Genomic DNA, 20,965 nt, shown 5'->3' on the forward strand with positions numbered 1-20,965 from the left:
TCCTGCAGAAAAAAAATATACCATAGTGAGAGGTGGCTTTTTTTTTGGTTGCTTTGTTAAATATAGTCCAATATAAATTGCCTGTCATATTGCATATAGGAAGAATCGGCTCTGGATCATGTCTGTTGATGGAGGAGGCTGAATCACAACAGGCTGCTGCCTGAGAGAGGCTGCAAGAAACACTGATCCCAGGGAATTTTTACTTTTGCATTTTAGGGTGGCCTAGGCAAACAGCCTGTGCTAGTGATTTATTTTGTTCAGTTAGTCAGACTTAGGCAGCAACTGAACTTGCATAGTTTTGCTTGTGATTTGGATTCAACATTAAAAAGGCATTTGCTCTAGAAAGTATGTGAATGGGTAAATTGTTGCATGATTAAATAATTAAGGGAAATTTATAATTGTTCACAGTTTACTCTTATCTCAAAGCTGACTGCTGTGTGTCTGACCTGAAAAAAATCCACATGCCTGCATTCTTACTTGGTTTTTAAATTTAAGAAACAACAAAACCAGCAAAAGTTTTCTGCCTTATAAACTTTGCTTCTCAGTCTGTTGGCCCCCTGTTTTGATAAACATATGGATAAGAAGAACACAACCACATCAGGGGTAAGACTGAAAAGAAAGTATCAGTGAGATACACAGTCATTCTCCCAGGGTAGATACCAACCACAGAGCAACTCCCTGCATACTTTCTCTTTTGCTGTTGCTGGCTTCAGCCCTTGCTTCATCTAAATTGTGCCTGGCATATTTGGTTGAGGGTACAAATTAGGTTGCAGACATTCCTGTTTACTGTAGAGCTGCACAAGTTTGGAAAGTGCTTGCCCCTCTGGCTGAGCAGGAGGGATTTCCAGTACCTATTTCTTCTTGCAGCTACAGAAATTACCAGTGTGTTTAGGTGGGTTTTGCATGTGTCTTGGCTTTTGTTTGCAAATGTTATCAGCATCTTTCAGAATGAAACTGAGCGAGTTCTACTGCCTGGACAGCTCACAAGTGAGAGGGAAGTGTCAGGCAGAAGTCTTGTTGCACTGATGTGTAACAGGAATGGAGCAGTACCAGTTCTTCCTCCTGTGTTGCATCTCATGGGTTGACTTGTCAAACCTCTCTATCCCAGGTCTACTTAATCTCCGCTTTGCACTTGCTGGACAGGATTGCAGAGCTGGTTTCCCTCCAGGGACCATCCTCTGACTACATCCACCTGAACAACTGGGAGCTGGTACGCCTGAATCCTGCACAGCTCTGCCCCACAATGCTCCCCATTTTAGTCCAGATATTAAGCAGTAGCATCTTGGTGTATCAGCCACACTCACCCTGTGAGTGGTTCAGGATATCTGCAGATCTGGAGCTTGTGCGGAGTGGCTGACATGACCATTTACTCTTAACAGTCTGTGCGGGCCATGAGAAAAAAGAAAATTTATATGCATATCTACTTAGCCTAAAGCGCTGTTGCCTGGGAAGCCAAGGCCTGTCTTCTTGAATCCCACAAACAAGCATGTGCACATCACCATTTCCCACGTGTGACTGCGGCCCCTGGACAGGACAACTTTCATGATTGTTTTTCTGGGCTAAGAATTGAGTTATATTTCTCTTCTAATTACTGTGTGGCCAAGAAACCATTCTACAACTGCTCTTATATCAAAATCTCAACTGTTTTGTGTCTTAAGCTGGTCTTGCAAACACCGGGCTAAAGCAGGAGCCTGGATTTCCTACAAGGTCTGTGCCCCCTGAGTCTACAGCTCTGCTATGTGGATGCCAGAACTGATGCATATGTACATAGATATTTCTGGTGCACAAATAGGTGTAGGTGACCTGACAAGATGCAGCACAAAGGAGGAGCAAGGTTCTTGTCACTTGTGATTAGGACAGGATTAAGACATAGGCTTTATGTTCTGTCTAAAGAAAAAAAACGTAAAAGCTTGGGTGTCGTGATAGTTTGTAGAAACTGAGGATCATGTGTGTTTAAGGTTTCTGCTATTGAACCTCAGGGCAGAAGAGAGTTTGAATATCTCATTCAAAACACTTTATAAACAACTGCTTCATTGAGCAATAACACTTCATATAGCTAGTCTCTGCTTGTTTTGCATTTGCCCTAGGGTCTGTAAATCACAGTATTCACAGGCATGCATGGGGTGAGCATGTAAAAACACATGGGGAGAAATTTGAAGAGTTCAGAATGGAATATATAAGCTCGTCTACAGATTTTCTTTTGTAAGAAGTCTGTGCTGGAGAACATGCTTTGCTGTAAAGCAGGCTAGATGTTCCTTTTCTGTGTATTCTAGCTGGCCTCTGGTGTCATCCTGTGCCTTGCTCACATGAGGGACTCCTGCAAAGTGCAGCTGTTGGGGTGTGTGTTGCTGGGGGATCACAGGCAATACCTTTCTAAAAATGCTCCATGTATGTGTCAGTGCAATTTCAGAAATTAGGTTCACAACGTATTGTTGTGGCTCAAAGCAGTTTGAATTCCCTTCCTCCATCAGTCTTTTGAGCTAGGTCAGATTTTTTCCATACTTTTAACAGCTGCTTAATAGGCAGGTTGTCATCTGCAGCTGCATTTCATCTAAGGAAAAAAAAAAAAGAAAAGAGCTAATTCTTCCACTTACCTTAGCTAGCAAATTACTAGACCCTATGTTCTTCTCTTTTTTTTTTTTCTTCTTTTCTCCTATCTGTTGGACTGACTTTGCTTCCTAGATTATTTTATTAATCCTCACTTAAGCTCAGAAGCATCACTGTTTTAAGTAGAGGTGAACTTGTTTCTTAATGGAGATACTTAAGCCTGCACAGTTTTGAAACCAATAGAAGTGTACCTAGAAGGGAATTTGTACCAGGTCAATTATATCTCTCTAAGCCACAACAAAATGCAGACCTGAGGCTCTGTTTTGGCTTTCAGCAGTGTCTTTATTAATTTTATGTCAGTTCTTACCTCAATTGCATTTGGTTCTCGTTATTGGGAAGCTCTCCTCATGTGTGCCTGTGATGGTGCCTAGTGTTTTTGAAACGGATAGGATGGAGCCTAACAGGTTTTACTTTTAAACCCATGATGAGTTTCCAGGCACGCCAAAGCATGGGTTTTAAGTTGGGGCTCACTTCGGTGGTTGACCTGCTTTCATTTGGGACTGCATTGCACCTAAAAGAGGTGGGTCCAAGTGGGACCCTGCAAGGCCCCCTCCCATCCATCTGCTTGTACCCATCCCTGGGTGCATACTCTCACATCTCCCTTTGTACCAGTGTTAGTGGTGGTGCAGCTGGTGGTGCAGCTAGTATTGCAAGCTGAGCAAGTGCAGGCAACCAGCTAACATCCAGCTCTGCAGGAGCACTGAGACAGGACTCTGGAGGACTTTGGCCAGATGGATGCAAATCTTGGGTCAGGTTTCCTGAGCAGCCTCCTTTGAGCTTTCTTTGCTTCTAGAGGGATAGGAAACAGCAGAGTGGCGGAACATGAATTGCCTGATAAAGCAAGAGCTATGTTTAGACACTGTGTATACAATGGTGCAAGACTTCTGCTGCAGCACTGTACAATAAGCATAACGAAAGCAGGGAAGCACACCTGTTTACAGCACTAATGAGAAGCACAGAGCTGTGCTGAACAAATTAGAAGTGGGTGAATTAATTCAGCCCTGGTTTACGCTTGGGTGCATTGCTGGTAGAGTCTGTGTCCAGCAAAGTGCAGCCTGCCCTGAGACAGTGACTGTCCTGAGAAAGTTAACATGGAGACAGATAATAATTTTTGAGTAAGTGTTCATTGTGACTCAGTAAAAATTGCCTTTCTTGAACTGCAAACATAACTTTATATCCTGATGGCAATAGCAGAGATGGAAGTGATTCTTGAAAATTTCTTCATTTGAAAGGAAGTAGTTAATATTTTCCTAAAAGCTCATAGGTTTCAAACTTTGGACCTGGCTGCAGACTGGGCCAGCAACATGCCTTTCTGCTTTTTTTTCTCTGTGCTTCATTGTTTCAGACATCTGATGATTATTCTTACACCTAGAATCTTGTGATGGGCCTCTATGTCAGGGTCTGTGTTTGATGCCTGTTTATTTTGTTGTTTGTAGTCTTTTGCTTGTACAATCTTTATCATGGCTTCATGTCCTGCCCTCCGTTGAACAAGAGATTGTAAATTTAAGAATATATGGCAGAGTGTGAGGAGGAGGAGTTGCAATTGGAGGTGTTTCTGCATTCTTGGAAAACTGATGTCAGGACTGTACTAAAAATGAAGTGATTTGTGCTTATGTTCCTTGAAGGGGAAAGCTAAGCTGTATTAGCCTGCATGGTGGACCTCTGACTTTTAGGAGACAGCCAGCTTCTCTATGGGTTGGTGCAACTTTGACTCAGATTCACATGGTGCTTGCACTAATTCATTTCTGGGTTTCTTTTCCTCTGTTAATCTGCTTAGCTTTGAAATACATCCATGCATGTACTGTCAGAGCCAAATCAAATCTAATTGGAAAAATGTGACTGGTTTGTTGAGGAGCTGTCAGCTTAAGTCAGACTGGGGTCTGCAAAGCAGGGTGTTCTGCATACACCTAAGCTCCACCTATCTGGGTCAACAAAATGAAATGCTGTTTGGATTGTAGAAAACTTGAAGCAGAGCCAAGAGGAGGTGTGTCTGCAGCCCCAGTCTAGTCAGATCTGTTGCTCTGAACATGATGGTTGTGATCAGGCTGCCCCTATGGTGGGCCAGGGAGGAGAAGCAGGAGCACGGCTGCAGAGCCAGCAAGGCTGGATTTGCAGAGCCAGGCAGCAGCCAGGTAGCCAAAAAACTGCTGCTGGGTTTGCTCCTGCCTCTCACTTGGCTTCTAGCTTGGCAGCCACCCACCCAGGGCAACCGCCCTTTTTCTGTACCAGCAGCCTGAGCTTCTGGCAAGCACTGCTTCTCCACTGAATCCGCCACATGTGGGTTGACAGAAAACCTCACACCCAGAAAACCTCTCACCAGTGGGACCTGCATGGGACAGGTCTTGCAGTCAGCCGTGCGCTGTCCCAGCAGAGTCTCTGCCAGCTAGCTCTGGTTCCCTGACCTCACAGGTGTCCTCACAGCTGCCATCAGCTGCTGGGTTTGTCCAGCAGTGGGGATGCATGTGCTGGCCTTGGCTGTGTCTGCAGTGGGTCCTTCTGCCCTCACTTACCATGGGGGACGTGTGAGCTCAGAAATTGCAGCTGGTCCCCCGCTCGCTGGTACAGCTGTTCTGTGGGGGGTCTTTACATAAAAATCCTCTAACCCTGCCTGTGTAAAACATTGGGTAGCCTAAAACTTTACATATGTGCCAGCAAAGTGAGGAAGCTGCTGTGGTACAAGGGAGTCCAGGGACCAAGCACAAAAAAGCTGAGGTCAGGCCAAAAAACCAAGGCCAATTGCAAATTCAGCTGGCTACATTGTCGCTGAGGACAGTGGTCCTCCTTGGAGGTTGCCAGAGAGCCACAATTCAGCTTCAGACGCCAGGACAGCTGTGGATTTTGTAATAGCTAGGACACTGATTAAGAGGAATATAAATTACTACTATGGTGAAGTCCACACTGAAGATGATACTTTAAACACTCAGAGATGTCCACTGCTTAATGTACCTAACTTCTTAAAATTGTGTGTTCTTAACTGCCTTTTTCTTGTCTGTTCCAGGTTGCATGTCTGGTTGGACTTGATGCATGGTATTTGCATGACACCTAACAGCCTAGCTCTGGATGTGTCACTGAGCAAACATGGCCTACCCAGCAAATACTAACGGCAGCGCTACAGGTAACTAATCTGGAACGCTTTTCACCCTTCGAATTATTAATTCTTTTAAAAAAACCCTTTTTTTTCTTAAATTGTGAAAGTAGCAGCAGTTAAAACTAAATACTGAAAACTAATTTGCTGGTAAATCGGAGCCTGTCTGTCCTGCCACACACCCCCCTCCCCCCATACCTAATATTTTAAGTATATAAAGTGTTTGCAAAGATGTAAGGACTGGCACTCAGTTGTTTAGCATGCAGCGCTCTCTGCTTTCAAGGAGCTATTCTAGCTTACACCAGACTCTGAGAAGCCTAGGGGTTTGCTGCAGAAAGTCATGTGGTTGTTATCCTGTGTCTCTAATTAACTTGTGAGATTAACCAGCTCTTACACATCGAATCTCCAGCCCTTCCTGGTCACCCTTACTCGTCAGGCTGATTTTTGTTTCCTGCTTCTCAGCAAAACCTAAAAGCATTTCTCAAGCAACATCAAGAGGAGGTGTTCAGTTCAGTTCATTTAATTTCACTTTTTCATTATTTTAAGAAGCTCCTGAGATGTCTGTTTTGGTTGGGTGACATGCTTTGAAACAGATCGCTTGGTGTTCAAAGGTTGCTGAGGAGGACTGACAGGTCAGGAGGGGGCAGAGGTTGCAGATAACAGCACAACAGCAGGTTCCTCCTGTGGTTGTGTCAATATTTTCGTGTTCTCCTGATCACTGCGCAAACACAGCTTGAGCCCACTAAAGCTGAGGCTGCCACAGTGGGATTACATGGAAAATTTCAAGTGCGTGGCAGGAACTTGCAGGTGCTTCTTGTGAGACCTCCTAATGTAGGTATGATGGGAAATGGATTTATCAATGAAGGCTGTGGTTGCTGGGATCACTTTGAATATCCTGGGAAGGAACATTAAGTATCTTTTTTGTTATCCATGTTATCAGAAATTTCAGCTCCGCCCCCCGCCCCCCCCCCCCCCCTTAAGGCTTATGCATTCGTGTTCAAATGCTACTGGCTAGATAATGACATACATACATTGAGAACTGGCTTATCTAGGGGATTTTAGCACCAACCTCCTTTGAAAGTATGTTCTGGTATGGAAACAAATCCGAAATTACTCACTGTGGTCACTGTAGAATTGTTCTAATTAGTGCAAGGGATTACAGCATTTGTGTGAAGGGCATTAGAAATATGGAGTGTCATCTGCAATTCATGCAAAACAAGAAGTCTTTTTTTAAAGGCTAGTGGAAGCTACATGAAGACATGGGAGTTATTGTTATCTGTTGATGATTTAAGATTAAATTTACCGATGTTGTTAAACCCTGAGACTGATGAAAAAGGATATTTTCCTCTTCCCTCCTCCCCATTTTTATACAATTAGAAGTATACTCTATAAGAAAGAAACTATATCCTTTTGTAGCCTTTCGTAATCCTTCTGAGAAAGCAGGCTTCAAAACTTCTGTTGTGTGACTTAACTGTAGCTGTTTACTGCCTAAACCCCCCCATGTAATTTGACTTTTTTTAGTAATACGCTTTTAACTGAAGTCATGCAGAACAATTCCCTCTGCTTACAAGGAAAGAAAAATTGTGCAGGGAGTGTTACTGATTGGTTTTTACTAATTCCACCTCCCCCCCCCGCACCCCCCCCACCCCCCCCCCCGCGTTGGTAGGCTGATAGGTAAAGCTAAAAGAAGCTGAATGCTTGTACTGGGATGTGTTAATGCAAGATGAAGTTCTAGTTTCAGGATTGTTATGCAAACAAGGCTTCTTACAGGGTAGAAGCTGTTTGTTCCCTTATTCGTAGAAAGACGCTATAATGACTTGCAAGTATTTAATTCAAAACTAAATTGGACAACATTTTACAGAGACTGTCAGGACTTGTTGGCTTTGCAAACCCTTGAGGCCGGCGTTCTAACATGCAGCTATATATGCCCCTGTCTGCAAATCCTCAGCAGTTCACAATGGACAGAGTAATGGGCTGCAAATACCTGTGATTTGTTGTCCTGCCATTGCTGCCTGGGAGAAAATGCCTTTGGATGAGCAGGAACTGATTTGGGCGTTGGAGTATTGAAGCAAGTTTCTTAATTGCATGGAGCTCTAAGAGTGGAAAGACCAACTTCAGGGGTGGTGTTTCTGCACCCTCTGAATCAATCAGCAGCAGGAAAAAGAACTAGAAAGACTTGTTATGGACTACTCAGCTGCATTTATGTTACTTGAATATTTTGGCAAGTTTGACCACATGTTCAGCTGCATTCAAGTACGAGGTGACTAAGGAGCAGTGGTTTGCTTTGGTTAACTCGAGAATGTGAGTACTTGCACTGTTAAATGATTATACCTATGTGCTATTTTGGTAATTTTTTTTCTGTATAAAGCCTATATGGACTGCTACTGCCGATAAATTCTGTGGAGAAATGCTTGAATTTGGAACTTGTTTCCAGGAAAGGATCAAGCTGTTTTGCATTTGTATAGAGGGGTTTTTTTAAGTATGTTTATGGGAAGTATATTTGTTGTAAATATTTTCAGTGAGTGTGTATGCCAGATAACCTACAAAGCAAGTGATGCGTTTATCATGAAAGCACCTATCATAAATTTTTCTGCCCCTTGTATATCTTGGTAAAGACATGAACTTTAAATGTGGCAAATAAATAACTGAGACTGTGATTTAGACTTCAGTACTGTTTGTCAATAGTTTTGTTTGCTGCTGACAATAGTTTTGTTTTATTACTCTGTTCCAGGTTTCATTGCACAGAGGTCTTGTACTGAACTGTATTTCTGTGAGCTGCAAGCTTATTTGTTCATTTTAATACATTTTAGAAGTCGATTTGGAGACTTGGTACTGATTTTGCATTAGGCTCTGTCAAAGTTGTGCCATCTCCTCAGAAAACAGCTGAAGTCTGTCAAATGGTAGTGATAGATAAATTGGCGTTTTCAGAAAAAAAATTTGCTTTATTTTATCAGTTGAGTGCTGTCAGTTGGTTAGAACTATTTGCAGTTTCGAGTCTGCCCTGGTGGCATGTGAGCTTACTGCTCAGTCTGGTAAACTTTGCAGGGTTAAGCAGTGCAGATCATGCTCTGGGAGCAGCTGCAGCAGGAGCTGGGAAATACCCTGCGTCTGTGGGGAGCTGTAGGGAGGCTGGAGATGATTCGATGCAGGGTACAAATTAATTTCTCTTTGCATAGTACAAGACACAAACAAAGCAAAAAAGGTGTAATTTTTTCTCAAAATAGTATTAGTGTGTCCATTAACCGCTGGGTGAAACTTCCAGTAATTGTTAGCTTCTGTGCTTACTAGGCCTGATGCCTAAATCATCTATTTAATGAGGCTCTGCAAACATTTCTGTAGTGATAGCTGTAGAAACATCCTCCAGGAAGCTACAAAAAACACGGTGCACACCAGCCTAAAACTTACCGGGAGGTTTAGAAATACTTCTGGCTGGATTTTTATGCCCTTCACTAATAACTGGTTTGCTGAAACTTTCTTTTCAAAACACATGTTCTGAAAGGCACGGAATGGTGTGAAATTCCAGTCCAATTCCATTTATTCTGATGTAGAAAACAAGGAAGCAGCAAAGCAAACATAGGAGACTGATTAAAAAATATAAGGATTAAAAACCATATTTGTTTCTAACCATAATGAAAACATCTGCTTTATTTGACTTCTCTAAGCACCTCATGGTCTGCATCCAGAGACCACAGAATTGTCAGTCATCTGTTTAACAGAGACATGAGGAAGTGTTTTAACAGAAGAAAAGCTTTTCCAGTTTTCCTGAGGAGGACAAGCTGCAGGGGTTGGAATAGCAAGGCTTTCATCACTTTGCTGTAAAGCAAAAGTGAACTGTTTTCTGTATATGGTGGCGGAGTTCTCCCTGGTCTTTTTTTTCCCCTTCTGTCTGTGCCTTCCCCCTTGCTCTTGTTTAAGATTTGTGTTTTCATGGCTTCCTAGCCCATTTTTAACGTGCTTCTACTTCCAGGAGCAGTGTAGCTTACATGGGTGCGTTTGAATTATTTCCCTATGTGTTTAACTGCTATTGGCTTAACCTCCTTCAGATTCCTACACTGTTCTTAAAGCAGTGTCATTGTAGCGACTCACTGTCCTTTTTACTGTGAGTCATGTTACACCTGTAAAGCAAGGAACTGCTGCTGTAGTAGTCAGTGTGCAGGCACCCAGTACCTTTGCTCCCAGTTTACTCAGCTGTCCCCAGCAGACCTGGGCACACGCCACCCCCGCTAGAGAGTGTACCAGGGGCTGCAGGCTTGATGGCAGATAAAAAAAACCGTCTTGGAGCACAGCTTCCTCTGCAGCAGCCAGGTGTCCCTCTGGTTATTTTATATATGCAGTTACTCTGCAGCACCCTGTGGGCCTCCTGGTTAGATTTTCTTTATCTCCAAGTGGTTTTCTTGACTCCTAAGTGAAGTTATAACTATGAATTGGTAAGCTGGAGAATGAGGCCGTTACAAGAAGCTGTTGCTTGAATTAATGTTGAGATATTAACATCAGTGTGACTCAAAGACCAAATGTTTAATAAATGCGTTTTCCATCTGCTGGTATAGAAATGCTTAAGCAACTGGTTGTAAAGTATTATGAAAACCCTGTTGACTTATTAACCCTTTTTATTGAAGCCAATAAATAGAACACACGTTTGCTTAGAGCAAATGTTTTTATCATACGCATCCTCTGCATTGATTTGTAACAACTCTTACCAAAATATTTGTAGACATACTTTCCTTTGAGTTAACTGGATTATTTGAATTGCAGTCTTTCCTATGATTTGATTTTCCTGATGTGCATAATCTTAGCCAATATGCATGGAGTTTTGCATGATTTCCAACCTAATGATCTGAAGTACAGAAAAAAGCAGTGTGCAGCAGAACATTACCGCTGTTACTAATTTTGGCAGAATATCCACCAGTTTTCATTACAGACCCTCAGCTAATAAATGGGACTTACAGACATGAAGGAGTTAGCAATGGGAAGTGTTTGATTGCTAGGCCATAGTCAGTTCGATAGAGCCTTTACTCCTGAGTATTGCGGGTGCCTGCCCCAAGACCCCAGCTGACAGCTGCTCTCTGCTGCTTTCCAGCAGGGTTGGAGGGTTGGTGTCACCTAGTATCACTGCAGTGCCACTGACACCCTGAGCTCTGAGCTTAGCAGCCTTAAGTGCACTGGGTTTCCTTAGCTTAGCACGTGCGAATGACCAGGGTTCAAGTGAGTTTGTGTTTTTATCAAATCAGCTGTGCAAGCAAGGGTAATTTGGTTGAGTCAGGGCTGCGTGATGAGAACCTATTTAAGCCTGGGCTTGCTCCCCTACCATGCTCCCTGTTCTGAGCTTGTATCCGATAACCACCAGAGTTAATGGGGATGGGTGTATGCCGAAGGTGTGCTTTGGCAGCTGGTGGGAGACCCTTGCCATCAGGAGAGCCTGCTGAATTGCCGGGTAGTCTTGTGCTTTCTGGACGGGCAGAAGGGATGCGGGGCTGTCACTGGGATCCCGCTCCTGTCTCACTCTAGTGACTCACTGTGGTGGTTCCCAGTATTTAAAAAACAAGCTAGGGTGGGACCCTGAAATCTGTGGGGTGAAGGGTGAGTAAGCCATCAGTGATTTCAGAGGGTGAGTGAGCCTCCAGTGATTTCACATCAGCTGTATCACAAGGCATATCAAAATTTCCATCAGTATTATGCTGTAGTATGCTCACTGATGCCAGATCTGCATTGGACGAACAGTTGGAGATGGAGCACACGATCTCACAGTCAATGCCAACTTTCTGCTTGAATTAATACTCAGTTCTGCTGCAATTGCTATTTGTTACCTGTAATCCAAGGGTGCATTTGCCACTGCAACAGAAAGCTTGAAAACAAACACATTGACTTGCATTTGTCAATATAGAGGCCTTTATCAGATTGCAGAGGATCAGGGATCATGCATGTTTTTTTACACAGGACTTGTTGCCTGAAGAATGCTCTTTAGGCCTGATTTTGGCATCTGCTGGAAAGGGAAGGGGCATGAAGAAGTTAGAAAGAATACAGTAAATACAGTATCATTAGGAGCTGAGGACATAGTAGTCTGGCCCAGATAGCCCAGTCCTTATAAATGGAAATTGAATGTGGTGGGAAGCGGACGGCCCAAGACACAAAGCCGTATAGGGTGCAGATGCTCTGCGGAAGGACAAAGCATAGTGAGATACAGAACAGATTTAATTGGTCTGTCACTTGTTAAGAGATTACTGCAGTTGTGTCTGGTTCTGGATTGTCTTCTGCAGCTGCCCAGAAGTTTCTTACACCTCACCAGAGGACTGTGTTCATTCCTTTCTGATGCAGGCTTGCTCATGGAGTAATGTATGCTTTCCTTGTCTGAGCTGTTGAGACGCACTTGCATGGGCAGCACCTGGACCTTTGTGTGTGGCCAGCTGCGGCTCCCTGTGGAAATACATACCCTCTACACCCTTGGAGGCAGCTAAGGGTGCTGATCTTGTATTTTAAAGCCAATAATGCTGCAGGGACTAAACAGGCATGCCTTGCTGTTTATGATACCATGCAACCTCACTGAACTGGTGGCAATTACAGTGATAAAACACCTAAGGTCTCATGGTGGAAGTAACTGTTCTGCACGGATGTGGTGGTGGTTGGGTGAGAGGTACCTGTGTGGAGGAGCAGCCCATGGGGCTAGGTAAGGGGCAAGCACTAGTAGCATGGGCAGGCACATGGAAAACCACAAAGAATAAACTTCTTCCAGACTTGAAAAATTATTCTCTCTGCAACTTCTTTCTCCCCACTCTCAAGATACACAACTCAGCAAATCTACCAGTGGCCATTTAACCCAAAAGAGTGTATTTTTTCCCCAAAACTGTTCTGCGCTATTCATCATTCCCTTCCCAGACTCTTCTGCCGAAAGCAGTTTATGAATAACGCGTATGAATCTCCTCCCTGTGGGAAGGGAGGGTATTTTGTTGCCTTTAAAAGGATACGGTCCCCCAGGGAAGTAGCTCAGATGGAAATAGCATGATTACAGCTGGTTGTCTTCTGTTCATGAACACTGAGTGCCTGCATTTAGACATGTTTTTTGCTGAAGGGTTACTGCTGGAGCAGAAGTCCTTGGGAAGCTTCATGTAATGGCCACCTCTCTCTTCCCCCCCCCTTCTGTGCCATTTGTATTAGAGATGACGTTAGGGCAGCGCTTCTCGTATCATGTTTTCACAGCAGTTTCAGGGGCTGAGGGAGCACTCATGCTGCCCACGTAGGCACTGCTGCTGTATCTCCATTTCCTTCCTCTGGAAACATGACTCCCCTTGGTGGCAGAGTACAGATTACTGCCAGGATGTCCCCATGTGACCAGCTCTGAGCTTTGGGACAGCAGCGTGCTTTCAGCCATCCTCCCTTTTCTTTGTCCCATTCTGTCCTCTAATTTTATCCGGAAATCACGCTTAACTGTATTGGCTGAAAGCAATGGTTGACCTCCACAGTAGGATGCATATTGCAGCTTGCAGTGTCTGGGGGGATTAGCAGATGAACTGAGTCCAAGTAGGGCTCTCCCCCCTCCTCTGTCTCTCTTCATAGCATATACTCAGTCTGTGTTAGGTACCATCTCCTGAGATTTTTCTTCACCTGATTCTTCACACAGACTTTGATGAAACTAAGTGCTCAGATGCTTAGAGAGGTAGATGAGTGTGAGAACCCGTCATATTCTTCCATGCTTTCAGTCCATCCTTCCCCACTTGAAAAGCCGCCTTTCCTGTAAAAGTAGGTAATGTGACCCTTACCTCTCTCAGAGCCCGTGCTTTTTTTCTTGCTCAGTTTCTCCTCCGTAGTTATCTCTCACTGTAATGTGTGTTTTATGTAACTGTCATGTTTTTTTTATTAATATTTTCCTGTATGTTTTTTATTTGTAACAGTTACGTTGTTTTTCTTCAACATACAGGACCTGTCTGTGATATTTTGATATTGCTCTTCAGTTGTTTTTGTTTTTTTTTTTAAGTAGGAGAGGGAGGGATGGAGGGAGGGGGTGGAAACTTTTTAATAGCTGGGTTTGAAGCTTTGGTCAGATTAGGGTGAGAATCAAATTAGCTTATAATAGGGAACAGATTGTTCTCCCTATGTGAAGCACACATTGCTGGTCTGGAGTAGTCTCTTATTACTGAGGGGCATGTTTGTTGATGTACTGCTAGCCCCTTACCTTCTCTTCACACAACCAATCCCTTTGCCTGGAGCACTGTCATATGGGTTGCAGATCTAATAATAAAAAGAAAACACTTCTGCAACTTAGCTGCTGTTACTGGAATTTCAGCTCTGATCCTCGCAAATAATTTTAACACTTCAAGCACACGGCCTGGGAAATCTAGAGCATGCAGTTTGAAAAAAAAAATATAGTGCAAGAAAATACAATAAAATGCATGTTTGTGGTTGAAAAACTGGACTGACATTCACACATGACAAGCACAAAGACAAGATCAGAGCAGTCATGTTTTAAGGGATTACAAGGATCAATAGTACTTTTTCACTTCCAGAAGTCCTTGGATGTGCCCTTTCTCCTCCTCTCCCTCCAGCATAAATTGTGATTCTTAAATTTTAGATATGTTTTCCAAATATTAAGTTAAAAGGTTAAAAAAAGAAGTGTATTTTAGAATCATTCTCTTCTGCTCCTTTCCTCTCTTTTTCTGTGTGAAAACAGCTAGCTGTTACACAGCTTCTAAGCTTGCCAGTACTTGGATGTGCTCACATGGCTGTTCATCCTCTGCATCGCCCTTTAGACTTTCACCATTCTCCCTTGCCATCATTAGTTACAGTCCCCTTCCTTTCCTCTGTTCTCACTGTGTCTGCCATCCAGGATGCTCGTCATTTCCTTTTTGTGCCCTGATATTCCTCTGAGCCCCTTTCTCCAATGGCTTGGTCTTACCCCGCTCTCCCCAAGGGCACACAGGGACTTCTCCTTGGGTGCAGTCCCTGGGGTCCAGCCTGTACCACCCCCTTGATATCCGAAATTCCTCCTCCCCCTGCTCTGCCTTTAATACTCAGAGGCTTCCTTGCAACCCTTCTTCAGTGCTGTGGAAAATGCACTGTTCAATTCTGGGAAGATTACTTCCCTCTCCCTTTGCAGAGGAAAGTTGTAAGGCCACAACTCTACAAGCCCATGTGTAGCTCAGCCAGACCGTCTCAGCCCATATCCCTGTAGAAGACACTAGGTACAGTCAAGACCACAGCAGCAGGAGAGACATCTCTGTGCAAAACTGAGTGTAGCATCTCCTGCTCCACTCCAGCTTTACTGTCCTTCTCCGATCATGCTCCTGCATGTGTACTGTAGGCACTGTTTGGCAGTTTACATGGCACATTAATAATGGACATGTGTACTCTTGCCCATGGGTCCCATTAGTTTTGCATGGCACTTTTTTTTCCCACCAGTTTGTGTGGCACTTTCCCTGGCCTCAGCCTTTTGCATAATTAGTATGTTATTGTGGGCAGAAGTGCAGTATTTCTGGATTAGTAGTTGTTACTAGAAATCCATGGTGTTTGATTGATTGCAGAGTCTTAGCTGCAGTGGGAAAGAGATGCTTAAAACTGTCACCTGTATGGTCGTGCTGGCAGACCCGTGACTTCCTTCCAGCACCCTCCGCCTCTGCTCAGCCAGGGAAGTGGGGATTACGGCTGAAGGACACAGGCTGCCTTCCACGCTGGCAGGATCGGCCACCTGGCCCCGAATGACTGTCAGCTTTTTTCAAACACACCAGGAGTCAATCTCTAACTTGAGTTCCCAGCAGGCAGAGTTCACTTTGAATCATTTTCTGTGGCATAAGAAGCCTGTATATGTGTTTCCAGATTTGAGAATATATTTTCTTTTAGAGCCATGGATTTTTCTTTTCTCTTGTGTTCAGGTTCAGTGTCATTCACTTTTTGTGTCTGCAGGATAGGAGAGCAAAGCTGACTCGTCAAGCCCCGCTGGGAGCTGCAAGCCGAGTTGCTAGCTCACTCAGTTCTAACACTCAAATAGGAAGAAGCAAGTATGAAGCAAGCATGCCTCACCATCCATACAGAAAAGAGAAAGCATGGTGTCAGGTGCCAGGCTGCAGGCTGTGCCCTGCTCGTACAGCAGTAGGGGACAGCAGCAGTGTACACACCTGTGGGAGGTGCGCCCAGGCAGTCACAGCATAGTGACGGATCTCCGGGGAAAGGTGAGTAGGGTGAGGAGTGTCAGGGAGTGAAAGAGAGACTTACTGGAATCACACCCCACCTTCCCCGGGACAGACCCAACGGGCAGGCAGGACATATGATATGGAGGATTGCCCATCCTCTCGCCGCTCGGCAGAACGTGGTGACTTAAGGGACAGGGGGCAACGGCAACAAGCTCCTGCCTGGCCCAGCAGGTGTGTCTCCTCTGGGACCACCCACCTGCCCAGGTGCCCATGCACAAGTAGGTGCAAGGCTCTGCAAGTGGAACTGAACAATGATGAGGACAGTGGCTCATCTAGCGTGGGAGGTGTCGCCCTGGTTAAATCAGCCTACACCCTGCGTCAAAAGGAACTGCTCCCACAAAGGGTCATTGTCATTGTCACAGGAGACTCACTTCTGAAGGGAGCAGAAGGCCCGATATGCAGACCGTACCCACTTCATAGGGCAGTCTGCTGCCTCCCTGGGGCCCTGGTTAAAGATATGAAGAGAAAGCTGCCTGCCCCAGCATGGCTCTCCATTGGTGATCTTTCATGTAGGCAGTAATGAATTTGTAACAAAGAAGACCAAGGGCAATCAAGAGAGACTTTAGTGCCTTGGAACGGTTGTTTAAGGGATCAGGAGCACAAGTGGTGTTCTTCTCTATCTTTCCAGTTGCAGGAAGTGGTGAGGGAAGAAATGGGAAGAGCCAGCAGATCAGTATCTGGCTCTGAGCCTGGTGTCACCGGCAGAATTTTGGGGTTTTTGATCCTGGGTTGGTTTATACATCACCAGGCCTCCTGGTGACAGACAGGGTACACCTGTCTCAAAGGGGCAGAAGGATCTTTGCAGAGGAGTTAGCAGGGCTTATCAGAAGAGCTTTACACTAGTTTTGAAGAGGGGAGAGGATAAAACCAGGCTCACTAGAAACTGCCTGGGGGCAGAACACCAGTGTTTGAGGGATGATGTGCTGGCAAGGTCCTTTGGTCTGCTATATCTGTTCGAGGTGGGGGATGGAGATCCATGTGGCAGCAAGGTGCATGGGTTATCAATGTGTTAGAAACCATGGAAGCACCTGAGAATGGTCATGTAGGAATTATCCCCTCCAAAAAGGTGACAGGATCAATAGCCCAACTGAAGTGCATCTGCATCAATGCATACAGCATGGGCATCAAACAAGAGGAGCTAGAAGCTGTTTTACAGCAGCAAACTATGACATAGTTGCCATCATGGAAACATGGTGGGATGACTTGCACATCTGGAGTGCTGCAGTGGATGGTTATAAATTCTTCAGAAGGGATATGCAAAGAAGGCGAGGCAGTGGGGTAGCCCTCTGTGTTAGGGAGTGTTTTGATTGTCTAGAGCTTGATGGTGGTGACGAAAGGGTTGACTATTTATGGGTTACAATCAGGGGGAAAGGCAAATATCATGGTGGGAGTGTGTTACAGACCACCCAAACAGGATGAAAAGGCAGACAAAATATTTTAAAGGCAGCTGAGAGAAGTTTCACAGTTCGCAGATTAGTAGAATTATTTAGGTTGGAAAAGACTTTTCAGACCATCTAGTCCAACCATTAAGCCAGGACTGCCAAGTCCACCACTAGCACCGCATCTACACCGGGATGGTGACTCAACAGCTTCCTTGGGCAGCCTGTTCCAATGCTTGACCACCCATTCAGTGAAGACATTCTTCCTAATATCCAATATAAACCTCCCCTGGCACAACCTAAGGACATGTCCTCTTGTCCTATCACTTGTTACTTGGGAGAAGAGACCTAGCCCCACCTGCCTACAACCTCCTTTCAGGTAGAAAGCAATAGTTTTCCCCCTGGAGCCACCTCCCTTCCAGACTAAACAACCCCAGTTCCCTCAGCTGTTGCTCATAAGGCAGAGGTCTGTGCTCCAGACCCTTCCCCAGCCCCGTGGCCCTTCCCTGGACACGCTGCAGCCCCTCTACGTCCCTCCTGCAGTGAGGGGCCCAGACCTGAACCCAGGGTTCGAGGTGCAGCCTCACCAGTGCCCAGTGCAGGGGGACAGTCCCTTCCCTTGCCCTGCTGGCCACACTGCTCCTGACACAAGCCAGGGTGCTGCTGGCCTCCTTGGCCACCTGGGCACACTGCTGGCTCATGCCCAGCCGGCTGCCGACCAGCACCCCCAGGCCCTTTCCCACCAGGCCCTTTCCAGCCGCTCTGCCCCAGCCTGGAGCGCTGTGTGGGGCTGGTGTGACCCAGGTGCAGGACCCGGCACTTTTCCCTGTTGAACATCATAAAATTGGCCTTGGCCCATCAGTCCACGGCAGCAACCAACTGTAGCATGCAAAGTTTCTCATATGGAGGTTTTGGGTTACATAGTCATTGGATCAGATCAGTCATCCATAACTATCTCCAGGCTCTTGTCCAGTAGATTTCCTTACAGTAGTAACACATCAGCTGCTGACGTTTTGAATACAGTTATTGAATACCTCCCAGCTATCCTGAAAATACACATTTTACATTGTGACTGAAAAGCCAGCCTGGACCACCCTTGGCTCAGGAAGTCTCTCGGGTTGCAGGTTTCTGAGACCGAGAGGAGAAATGTTGCTGTATGTTTGCTTTCTTCTTACGCCCTTCCAGAGGCATCTCCTAGGGAAGAGAAGGTGGGTAGTCCAGATCAGTCTCAGGTCTGACCTGAATGGCTAGCAAGTTTTAAATCATTCTATGGAAAACAGCTGCCAAACTTGCAAAAAAAAAAAAAAACAACCCCAAAAAACCCCCGCCAACCCACAGCAATGCCACCCGCCTCTCGCAAAACAAAATCCACCAAAATAAAACTGTGAAGAATCCTATATCCAACCTTCACCAAAATGCATCATCTGTGGTTTTGGGGGCAGGAAAATAAACCTGACAGTGATGGGTCAGAACAGGCTCTGTGCTCCCCTGGGCTGGATCATTGTAGTCAGGCAGATTATTTCCTTCTTTCCAAGCTACAGCCATTCCAAGTGCTGAGGATATGGTCTGTTGGAGGCATGGGTTTTAAAGAGCTGCATTTCATCCATCGCCTTTCGGAGATCCATTGTACCCTCTCTGCCTTCTGTTTTCAGAAAGGGTGTGAAATAACCCCCTCTTCAGATACAAATTTACCAGCTAGTTGACTGCCCGTACACCAAATCTTATGTTCACTCTGCTTCAGGTCAAGTCTGGTTTTTTGTTCACTGGGGAGCTGTGCTCTGACCTCAGTTTTGTTTCTACTGTGAACAGTAGCTGAATGAGTTTATTTGGCATCATAAAGTTCTCAAAGGCCAAGAGAATAAATACACATGTGCTCTTTGCCTTTAGGTCTTACTGGTGCCAACCCAGACATGTGCCTCCATACTTGGCTTGCTGGGCAAGGGGTGAAGTGCTGATACATGGTTTGGGATGTTGCTTGTACTCGTGGCAAGACTTTTTCAGCCTGCTGAGTTGACTGACCTTTGAGGAGAGTCCACTGAAGGTGCGTGACTTGATGCAGGGCTTGTTCAGATGTCAAGCCCTTGAAACCACAGGGTAATGATAAACAGATGGACCATGGGGAGACAGCTGCTAAAATTCTGTCTTACCTAAACAGGATATCACACTGTCCTTTTTTTAGAAAATCCTACAATGTTAGAGAATCACACACACGCACACGCGCGCACACACACACACACACACACACACACACACACACGCACACGCGCACGCGCGCGCACACACACACACACACACACACCCCCCCACACCCACACACACACACACCCACACACACACACCCCCACCCCCCCACCCCCCCGAGCAGAATCCTAACTCTTGAGAAGGATGTGTTGTTGGCCATATCTTCTTTTCTCGTACTTTATCCTGGATGCCACTTTTGGTTTTTTTTTTTTTCCCCCACAGCAGAAAACCAGATGCATACTTTCATGTTCTCCCCTGCCTGGTGTGAAGGACCTGCTGATGGAGGTAGAGATGCCCAGCAGTTAACACCCAGTGCTGCTTTGCACTGTTGGTCCTCACCCTTCTGCAGGTTGAAGGATGGGGCTTGAAGGCCAGTGAGCTCAAAGGGCTGGGCTGCAGGCTCCAGGCAGTGCTTCAGGGGCTGAAATTTTGCTTTTGTTTCTCTGAACAGAAAGCATAGTTTGGGTTTCAGCAGCCCTAGAGTTTTTGTGTCTTGTAGGAGAAACTTCAAAGCATGGTTAGAAGCTGTTCCCAAAGCATTTTTTATGGAAAGCTGCTTTTCTTTATGGATGGTGTACTTAGAGCAGAGACCAAACCAGACCAATTCACTCAAAATTCAGCACCTTCGTGGTCCATAGATCCAACAAGTTGGTTATGTCTAGAGACCTCCTTCAGACCTTTTTTAGGAGCTCATGTTTCATCATGTATGCATCAATGACTTGTAATGCAAGGAAATAAATTTGAAATTATCTACAGGATATGACTTAGTTTATAGTCCAAAAGCTGATGCCTGTAAATATTAAATATTACTTTGCTTCATCTTAAATATCACTGAAGCCACTATACATGTTCAGGAAACACTTTTATTGGAAGTCTGTGCCATTTTAGCTGAAGGCGCTGTGGAGGACTTGGACCTCTCTCCTGTCATTTCAGCACAAGATCCCACTTCTATTTGAAGCACAACTCTTCCAATCTGCAGTGATTGTAGAAATTATTTTAACAACTCATATCTTTTTTTCTTTTTTTCTTTTTTTCTAACTGTTTTTGGGAATCTGGATGGAAGGCATGATAATAAGGACTCTTTTCCTTTAGTCCTGAGAAGTCTTAGGACCACTATCCTCATTAAATTAGCCTGTCCCCTTGCCCCTTTACTTTTAGAGTCCTTGTTTTGGCTATACTACAGCAACTGTTCCTATCAGCAGAGGTGAAGAGAGATGGAGCTGAGGCCTTTCAAGGTCTCTTTATGATGCTGAGAAGTGACCTTTTTTGCATCTGGAATCCCAGTTATCTTTACTTGAGTGAATAGATGCTGTTATGTGGAAACAAGAAAAATTAATATGGAAGAATGAAATATGTTTGTGCATAATTTTGAAAGTGCTTGTACTAGCATGAAGGATATCTTGTATACTGTGGCCATGTTTGAGAAAAAAAGAAAACTGTTCCTGTAAGTTTATACTAAAAGTTTTTATTTTTATCCC

At 44.9% G+C, this 20,965-nt stretch overlaps 1 protein-coding gene across 3 annotated transcripts in view; it reads left to right on the forward strand.

Annotated features, from left to right (window-relative positions):
• Positions 1 to 20,965, forward strand: part of KANK1 (KN motif and ankyrin repeat domains 1) — a 130,171-nt gene that overhangs the window by 69,136 nt on the left and 40,070 nt on the right. For 2 of the 3 annotated variants that reach the window (XM_055699139.1, XM_055699138.1), the window contains exon 3: positions 5,606 to 5,722. In XM_055699139.1, coding sequence (XP_055555114.1) covers positions 5,686 to 5,722 — 37 coding nt within the window. In that variant the 5' untranslated portion in view covers positions 5,606 to 5,685. Of the gene's footprint in view, positions 1 to 5,605; positions 5,723 to 6,447; positions 6,528 to 20,965 lie in introns of those variants that run through there. The other variant, XM_005432938.4, reaches the window with a different exon arrangement.

The sequence above is a fragment of the Falco cherrug genome, chromosome Z, assembly GCF_023634085.1.
Source record: "Falco cherrug isolate bFalChe1 chromosome Z, bFalChe1.pri, whole genome shotgun sequence".
In the NCBI taxonomy this organism is placed as follows: Eukaryota; Metazoa; Chordata; class Aves; order Falconiformes; family Falconidae; genus Falco; species Falco cherrug.